At 41.3% G+C, this 9,869-nt stretch overlaps 1 protein-coding gene across 1 annotated transcript in view; it reads left to right on the top strand.

Annotated features, from left to right (window-relative positions):
- SLC16A9 (solute carrier family 16, member 9) overlaps positions 1–9,869 on the top strand; it is a 79,003-nt gene that overhangs the window by 46,304 nt on the left and 22,830 nt on the right. Inside the window, exon 3 of the mRNA XM_006835794.1 lies at positions 5,731–5,874. Coding sequence (XP_006835857.1) covers positions 5,731–5,874 — 144 coding nt within the window. The remainder of the gene's footprint in view (positions 1–5,730; positions 5,875–9,869) is intronic.

The following is a 9,869-nucleotide window of genomic DNA, read 5'->3' as shown; positions in this document are numbered from 1 at the left end:
TTCTGGGACCAGCCCCTGAGCCTGCTTGGTCAGGTATTCTGTGTTGTTGCTGGCGGAGTTCTTTACAACACTTCTACCCGATCTGCCATCTCGTTTGTTTTCTTTCTGTCACTCGTTTTCTTTCTGTCACTTTCTGTCACAAGTTTTCCTTCTCTTGTCAGGCTTTCAGTTTCTGGCTTTTGCAGACTTTATTGTATGTGTTTTATAAAACTGGTTCTGGTTGCACATGGTATGCAAATTAAAACATTCTGTTAAGCAAATTATTTCCCTGGGTTTCCTCACAGAGTTAATAGTCATGGAGCAGATCTTTAAGGTCTTCCTTTGGGGCGAAAATGGAAAATTTTCAAGTATATCAGTAATAGACTCTGTCTTTAAATTCTATTGTGTCTGTTAATTTTATAAACAGTTTCACTGCTCAGGAACATTTGTAAACATCAGGGAAGGGTCATGCCTTGATAATGTTTGTTGTTCAGGGCCATGAAGTTGGTTTAGACTCAGTACAACCCTGTATAGGGCTTCCAAGGAGTGGCTGGTGGGTTTGAACCACCAACCTGTGGTAAGCAGTCCAGTGCTTATCCTACAGTACCATATTAGAATTTCATTAATGAAATTTAACACTTAAAAACATCTCCATTTTTGAAGTCATTATCTAAGTACTTCTCATTGGGTATACATACAACTATTGTTTGATAATTTTGGTCTTCCAAAAGGATTTTCCTTTTAAAACACTGCCAGTGGGACATTCCCACTTGAAAGGATAAGCAGATAATCCTGGAATAGCTAGAGGAACAGAAAATATTTCTTGAAAGAAAGACCAGCAGGAAAAATCCAAAACAATAATGGCAGTCTGATTGGCTACTACAAGAACTAGCAAGTTGCTCATTGGGGAGCCATCAAGGCAAGCAATCAAGTCCCTTCAGGACAAACCGCCCTCCAAGACTGAATCTCAGAGGGAACACAGAACAGGAATGTAAGGTCGCTGGTGATCACATTGTCTGCTGGTCAGCGGAAGAGGGGGATAGGCAGCGATGAAGATATGGGCCGAGTACAACCACGTTCCATAGGCTCCTGTCGACCTGAAGATGAGAGAGAGAAGAGGAAGGGCTGGTTGGTATGAAATGTGGTGATACCTGGGGCCTCTTGAGCCCATGGACAAGGACATAGCCACCTAGGACTATAGCTGAGAGTGAAGTGTCCAGATGATATGAAGTGAGGGGTGACTCACAAGAACTCTCAAACTTGTAGATAGTACCCATTCTACTTAGCTTTGATAGCTTGATGATCAGAACTCAACTGGTGGCTGAATGCTGTGGAGTCAGTTCCGACTCATAGCGACCCTGTACAGGGTTTCAGAGGCTGTAAATCTTTACAGGAGCAGAAAGCCTCATCTTTCTTCTGTGGAACAGCTGGTAGTTTAAAACTGCTGACCTTGCAGTTCACAGCTCGACTCGTAACCACTACGCTACCAGAGCTCCTTTATTTATTGATGTGGTAGCTCAAAATACCAACTGAGAGGGAAGGAGTCTTCACATCCAAAATCAATCTAATTCCCTCTGTATACAGGGTCGATAGGGACAGGGAACTTAGACATTGGCTACCTAAAATGGGGGTGGGGGGAGCTATAAAGACACAAAGTGACTGGCTTACAAGTTTTCAAGAAAGAGTGTAGTTTCAGAACATGCTGCGGAAGGTAGAATCTACACTGAATCGTATTCATCTTGTCTAGATGGGTCTGGTGTAAAAAGATGGTGATAAGGTTCTTAGGTTTTAATAGTGAATAATTGTTATCATGGAGTCCTGGTATGGTGCTATGGGCTAATGCGTCAGACTGCAAAGCCATTTGAATTGCAAAGTTGGTGGTTCAAGATCACCAGCTTCTCCTTGGAAACCCTATTCGGGGTCATTATGGGTTGGAATCGAATCAAAGGTACTTAACAACAACAACAATTGTCACATGATGAACTGCAACTGTCACAGCTATAAAGGTAGAAGCTTTGTAAAAAAAAAAGAGGGTAATAGTTCATCTTATGGTCCAGGAACAGAGGACCCTAGCACCATCAAGGGAGAAGAGCATGAGAGGAATGTGGAACCCTATCCAGAGAAGCAGAAACACCAGAGATGGAGACAGAGATGAGGGCATAGAACAACTGAGGTCTCTAGACTCATGGAAGGAGAAAGGCTGTGTGCTGGCAGCTAGGTGCTGATGGCCAGGAGGAAGGCTTGCAGAATGTGCCCTTTGGTTGTTTAAATGATTATGTATTCCTGAGTGTTTTTGTGTACATCCCTCCAGCAAAAACAAAAAAACAAAAAACAAAACAAAACAAAAAGGAATAGAAGCAAATGCTGTTGAATGATGATGCAGAGGAGATTGTAATCATTGCAGTGAAACGAAGAGTGTAAAACTGATGTTCTCCCATGTAAACTATCATTCAAGTCACAATAAACCTTAAAAAAAAACAAAAAACAAAACAAAACATTGCCGAAGATTCTCGCTGTGTGTCATATAATTATGTTAGTACTGGCTTAGACAGGAGAACCTGAGAGTGGTACTAGGTCAGAGCTGGGCAGGACTGTGGGCAAACTGTAGGTATTGAGAACTTATGGTAGGTTAGTGGTAATAACCTGGTTTTAATATTCATATATTCTTACTGTTGTTGTTGTTATATGCCATCCAGTCGGTTCCAACTCATAGCAACTCTTTATAGGATTTGTGAAGAGATGTTGGTGTATCTGAATATAGCAACCCTTTATAGGGTTTCTGAGGAGTGACTGGTCTGTCAACCTTGTGGTTGAAACCGACCTTGCAGTCCAGTGCTTATCCTACAGCGCCACACCTGGACTACCATGTGTATGTAGGAGATTCTATAGTGTTGGAAAGGAATGTTAGACTTGGGGTCAAATTCTGGCTCTGCCACTTAGTCGCAGCAAGGTTATAGATCAATTGCTTCATTTCTTCACTTCAGTTGACTTTTAAAATTTTTATTGATGTAGATGATATAGGTAAATATCACTAAGAATATTGTGGTGGTGGTGAAGTGCCGTGACATCAGTTCCAACTCATAACTACCCCTTATAGGGTTTCTGAAGCTGTGAATCTTTATGGGTGCAGAATGTTTTCTCTGTCTCCTGTGGAGCAGCTGGTAGATTTGAACTATTGACATTACGGCTAGCAGCTTCTAACTCACTACACTACCAAAGCTCCTTATTAAGAGTAGAGGATAAGAAATTTTCTTAAACTGTACATGCCTATGTAATCAGCACATTCACATCAAGAACATTAATCACACCCTGGAAGTCCAGTTAGGGTCCTTTCTGCTACAATTTTCCCTCCCCTTCCCAATAGTTACCATTGTCCTGACTTATATTGCCATAGATTGGTTTTGTGTGTTGCATACTTTTAATAATTGGAATGGAATAGATGTACTTGTTTATGTGTTGTGTGTGTTTTGCTCAGCACGTTTGTGACATGCAGTCATAATGGTGCTTTTGCAGATCCTTCCTTCTCATTATCACATAGGACTCTGGTCTGTGAATACAATAGGATCTGTTTATCCATTCTACCAACGAATTTTTAATCATTTCTATTTGCCTGTTATAACTAGTTCTTCTGTGAACATTTGTGTATTTGACTTTTGATGTAGGCGGTTGTGATGGTTGAATATGCAACAGTGGGCTTGTTGGGCTAAAGTGGGTGGTATGTTCACCTTTAGTAGATAGGGCTAGCAGCGTATGCGAGTTCTGGTTGTTGTGTATCTTTGCTAACACTGGGTATGGCTTGTGTTTAGCTTTTGTGATGAGTGTGCTTTTTAAAAATTAGAGATAATATTTTGAACTTTGAAAGCTTGTTGCCAATTCAATGAAAACATGCCTCTCTGCTTCTGATTCTAAATCCTGGAGTATTTCCTTCTACCTGGCTGCTGCCAGTCATAAGCTTCGAATAACCCTCTGAGCGTCAATTTCGTTCCATGTAAAATGAGACTATTGAACTGAATTACCGTAATATTCTTTTATTTCTCATATACTAAGTTTGTGTAGTTTGGGATGCATCCAAAATGCTTGGCTGTTATTGTTATTATTAAGTGCCATCAAGTAGTTTCTGACTCATAACAACCCTGTACAGGGTTTCTGAGAAGCGACTGTTGGGTTTCAACCACCGAACTTGAGATTGAAGTCGTGGTATGATATTGTAGGATAATCACTGGACTGACTGTAAGTTCACCTTGAACTGAAAGGTCAGTGGTTCAAACCACTAGACACTCCTTGGAAACCCTGTGCGGGGTGGCTTTGAGTCAGAACAGACTTGATGGCACTTAACAACAACAACAGCAATAGCAGCCTTGTGGTTAACAGTCTAGTGCTTATCCTACAGCACCAAACCAGGACTCCTGGTGCATGGCAAACGGGAAAGAATTTCACTATCGCTTATGCATAGAAAAACTATGTACCGCCCACTTATGCTCAGAGCTTTAGTAGTGTACTATAGTGTCACTATAAGGAGCTCTGGTAGCGTAGTGGTTACAAATTGGGCTGTGAACCTCAAGGTCTGCAGTTCGAAACCACCAGCTGCTCCATAGGAGAAAGATGAGGCTTTCTGCTCCCGTAAAAATTTACAGCCTCGGAAACCCTGTTCATGGTTGGTATGGGTTGGAACCGACTCCACAACACTTAACAACAATAACATAGTGTCATTATGAGTCAGAATCAATTCTTTGCCCACAAGGTTTTTGCATAGAACATATAGTAGTGGTCATCTGTGCCGTTAGAGTACTACTGGCAGACCCAGTCCTGGATGGACAGAATCCTCCTCCGCTTGACCCCACTTGTCAGAATATTCTATAAGCAGGGAGTAACAAACAACCTCACCCCCACCTCACCCATATCCAGGGTTGCTATGATGTAATTTAAGTATTCACCAAATTAAAGGACAAGTTTGGACAGAAAAGGAGTTCTGGGTAGGAAAGATGCATGGGACATGCCAGGAGACCAACAATTCAAGAACATAGTGCTTGCAGGTTGGGTTCACATGTTAAGAAGCTGTAGACACTTGTGTCAGGCCTTGTGAGAAGCTTTCTATTCATGGTTTTGTGTGTCCTCACAAGACCACTATGAGGTGGGTACTATTATGATTGTAATTTTCAGTTAAGGAAACTGAGGCATGGAGAGATTAGATAGATTGCTTGACTTCAAACAGCTAGGAAATGATAGAGCTCGAATTTGAAAAAAAGTCTGACTCTAGAGCCCGGAATGCATTTCTTAACCTCCATTGCCTTATCTAAATAATAGGAAAACAATCATTTGTTTAAATATTGTGAAGGATCTAAAAAGTATCTAGCACATAGATGTACTCAGTGGATCTTTATTATTTCTGTGGTTGTATTATGATGGAAATCAAGGAGCTCTGGTAGCGTAGTGGTTACAAATCAGGCTGTGAGCTGCAAGGTCAGCAGTTTGAAACTACCATCTGTTCCATGGGAAAAAGCTGAGGCTTTCTGCTCCCATAAAGATTTACAGTCTCAGAAACCCTGTGCAGGGTCACTATGAGTCAGAACTGACTCCACAGCACATAGCAACAACAACATTATGATGGAAATTTAAAAGGCACAAAGGGTTGGATTTAATTTTAAAGGCACAAAGGGTTGGATTTAATTTTAAAGGCACAAAGTGTTGGATCCTAGTAAGGTGGGAAGGAGGTTGCTGTTTAATAAATGAAGGCTTTCTTTGTATTTTTAGGTCCTGTGTGCAGCATCTGTGTCTCATCTTTTGGAGCAAGACCTGTCACCATCTTCAGTGGCTTCCTGGTGGCTGGAGGCCTGATGTTGAGCAGTTTTGCCCCTAATATCTACTTCCTGTTTTTTTCCTATGGGATTATTGTAGGTAAGGAATTGAGGCCACTATAACTTTTTATTCTTTCATGACATTATTTATCATAGCCAAAAGGTAGACACAACCCCAGTGGTCACTAACAGCTGAATGGGCACATCAAATATTGTGCATGCATGCAACAGACTAGTATTTAGCATACAGAGAACTGAAATTCTGATACATGCCAGAACATGGGTAAACCTTCAAATCACAAAAGGACAAATACTATATGATCCCATTTTTTGAAACTATCTAGACTATTTTTATCATTAAGAGTCAAACATCAGTTCACTAGTGTTTAGTTGATATAATGAGTGACAATATTCCTTATAATTTACTTCCAATGGCCGCTTCCCTCAAAATTGTTCATCTGCCCACTGAATCAAAATGTTTGACAGGACAAATGCATCTTAATATTCCACACATTCTTCCAAGTCTCAGGAAGGTTTTTCATTTCAATGTTTGTCTCTGGAAGACAAGAAAGGGACGACAGAGTGTTCTTCTGACTTAGGAAGTTGTTGTTGCTGTTGAGTCCGTTCCAACTCAGGTGACCCTGTAATAGAGTTTCCAAGGAGCGGCTGCTGAGTTTGAACTGCTGACCTTGTGGTTCAAACTTAACTTATGACCCAGTGCTTATCCTACAGCACCACACCAGGACTGCTTAGGAAGTAGTCCCTTTTGTGTTGGGAGTCCTGGTGTGGGGCTGTAGAATAAACACTGGACTCTGATTACAGGTTGGCAATTCAAACCCATGAGCCACTCCTCAGAGACCCTATACATAGTCAGTATAATGCAGTGGCTAACCTACTAACCTAAAGGTTGATTGTTCTAAGTCACCAGCCGCTCCATTGGAGAAAGTTGTGGCAATTTGCTTCCGGAAAGTTTTGTTGTTTGTCATTAAGTGCCGACATTTTATGGGACAGTTCAGCTAGATGGTACAGAACAGTAACAGCCTCTGTTGAGCCGCTCATGTTCAAGACACCCTGCTGTTACACAGCATCTGTCACTACTGCTCAAATAAAGTCACAGCTAAAGACTCAGGAAGATCAAAGAGCACAGCTTTTGGTATGGATTGCAGCTCAGTGTAAAGAAAACAAAAATCCTCACCACTGGACCAATAAACAACATTCTTATCAATGGAGAAAAGGTTGAAGTTGTCAAGGACTTCATTCTTCTTGGATCAACTATCAACACTCACGGAAGCAGCAGTCAAGAGATCATTTGCATTAGGCAAATCTGTTGCACAGGACCTTTTTAAAGTGTTGAAGAGCAAACATGTCAGCTTGAGGACTAAGGTGCTCCTGACCCAAGCCATGGTATTTTCAATAACCTCAAAAGCATGCAAAATCTGCACATTGAATAAAGAAGACCGTAGAGGAATTGATGCTTTTGAGTTATGGTGTTGGAGGAGAATGTTGAAAGTGCCATGGGCTGCCAAAAGAACCAATAGATTTGTTTTGGAAGAAGTGCAGCCAGAGTGCTCCTTGGAGGCCAAGATGACCAAACTTCATCTCTCATACTTCAGACATATTGTCAGGAGGGACAAGTTACTGGAGAAGGATACCATGTTTGGTAAAGTGGAGGGTCAGAGTAAAAGAGGGAGACCCCAACGAGATGGATTGGCAAAGTGGCAGCATCAATGGGGTCAAGTGTGGCAACAATTGTGAGGTTGGCCTAGGACCAGGAAGTGTGTTGTTCTGTTGTGCATAGGGTCACTATGAGTTGGTACTGACTCAATGGCACCTAACAAAAACAACAAAGACTCAGGAGTAGATAAATGTGTCCATTTAAATGCATTTTAATGATGTTTCCATCAATAGTTTTATATTCTAAGATTAGTACATTACAATAACTATCTCTGAACTTTAAAAACACTTAAATAATTTTCACTTAGGTATGACTTTTGTTATGCTTCACTCATGCCGCTGGCATCGACTTGGCATGCCATTTATTTCTGGAAAAGTGTTCAAGTATGACACAAAACATGGCACATTGTCGATGGGTGTCTTGTCTTTGTTCATGGATCTCTTTGTCTCTAGGTCCACGTCACTGTCTCTCTGAGAAGTACTGAAGGCTTGGCTGTATCATTGAAGAGTTACAGCATGTGAGACCTACAGTAGTACCACATGCAAATTTTCACTGTTGATTTTTTAAATTTTCTGAATTTTTTTTGTATTTCAGGAGACAATTGACACAGCAAACCAGGCTCCTATTTAACAAGTTCTATACACAGTATTCAGGAGTCCTGGTTTGCCATTGTGGCTTAATGTATAGGACTGCAAAGTCAGTTTGAACTGCAAGGTTAGTGGTTCAAGCTCACCTGCTGCTCCTTGGAAACCTCATACTGGGTCGCTATGGGTTAGAACTGCATCGATGGCACATAACAACAACAACATACAAATTACTCAGAGTCCTGGTGTGGCACTGTAGGATAAGCACTGGACTGCCAGTCACAAGGTTAGCAGTTAAAATCCACCAGCCGCTCCTTGGAAACCTTATCCAGGGTCTGTATGAATTGGAACCGACTCCACGGCACACAATGATAACAACGTGCAGATCATTCTGTGATATTGGCTAGGGTTTCACAATGTGTCATTGTTCTCGTCCATTTCGTTCTTGTTATACCATTTCCAGGACTGGCTTTCCTGCCTTCTCCTTCCTGTCTCATCTTTGCTTTAGAATAACTTTTGAACATTTGGTCTCTTACAGATGATTTTTAAAGAAACTTGTTACTCATGGTGATAGTTATCATTTTATGACCCAGTCTGTTACTTAACTGACAGATGACCCCAGGGGTTAAAGGACCCCTGGTGGTGCTGTGGTCTAGGCATTGGACTGCTTACTGAAAGCTCAGCAGTTTGAACCCACCAGATGATTCTCTGGAGAAAGACGTTGTCTAGTCCCGTAAAGATTTACAGTCTTGGAAGCCCTGTGCAGGGTCCATTGGAGTTGGAGTTGACTTAATGGCAGTGTTTTGTTGTGGCTGTTTATAATAATTTTGATATAAGGTATAAAGGTTATATCTGGGGGACAATCTTGGAGAGTCTGCTAGTCTCAACCAATCGAGCAAGTCTGGCCGTTTTAGAAAATTTTTTATTGTTAACTGAGTGAAGATTTACAAAGAAGGTGATCAGTTTTGCATCCAACAAATCACACACTGTGTTTCATCTCAGTAATTGAAATCCCTTCCATGCAACAACAGTTATCCCACTTCCTTCCTCAGGTTCCTATTAATATTCCTCACTTCTTCCTAATCTTTCTGAACCTTGTCCCCACACAAATGTTGCCCTTTTGATTTTGGATGGTTGACATTATATGGTGAACATGCCTCACTAGTGTTGTTGTTCCCCATTTATACCTGTCTACTGAAAATTGGACCAGGAGGGTGAGTTCCGCTCCAGACCTGAAGTGTGTACCCTGGGACCAAAGTCTCCAATTTCTCCTGTCCCTTTCTGACCAATAAGCCTATATAATTTTGAGTTTTGTTCCACATTGTCTCCCATTCTATCTGGGACCTTCTCATGTGATCCCTCTCAGAGCATTTGGTAGTGGTAGCTAGGCACCATCTAATTCTTCTGGTTTCAGAGTCATGGAGACTGATGTTCATGTGTTCCTTTTGGACTAATTGATTTCAAATAGCTTCAGTTTTCATCACTCTTCTTTCTTCCACACATGGAGAGACCAGTAGTTTTACCTTTGATGGCCACTAATGAGCTTTAAAGATCCAAGATGCTACTCACCAAAGTAGACTGTAGGAAGTCGTCTTTGTGGACTATGTTATACCAGTTGATCATGGTGTTGCCTCAGACTATGGTCCTGAGATCCCAAGTTTGGTCTTTTTAAGATTCTGAGAAACATTCCACATTCTTTTTCTATTATCTCAGGATCTATCTTCTTGAAACCTGATCAGAATGGTCAGTAGTGGCAGTTGGTCCCATCTAGTTCTGATCTTGTATAGATGAGACCGTGACTCACGTAGACGATTAGTCCTATAAACTACTTTCTTC

Source organism: Chrysochloris asiatica, unplaced genomic scaffold (assembly GCF_000296735.1).
Source record: "Chrysochloris asiatica unplaced genomic scaffold, ChrAsi1.0 scaffold00020, whole genome shotgun sequence".
Taxonomy (NCBI): domain Eukaryota; kingdom Metazoa; phylum Chordata; class Mammalia; order Afrosoricida; family Chrysochloridae; genus Chrysochloris; species Chrysochloris asiatica.
Note: the sequence above shows the minus strand (reverse complement) of the source record. Positions and strands in the feature narration are given on the sequence as shown.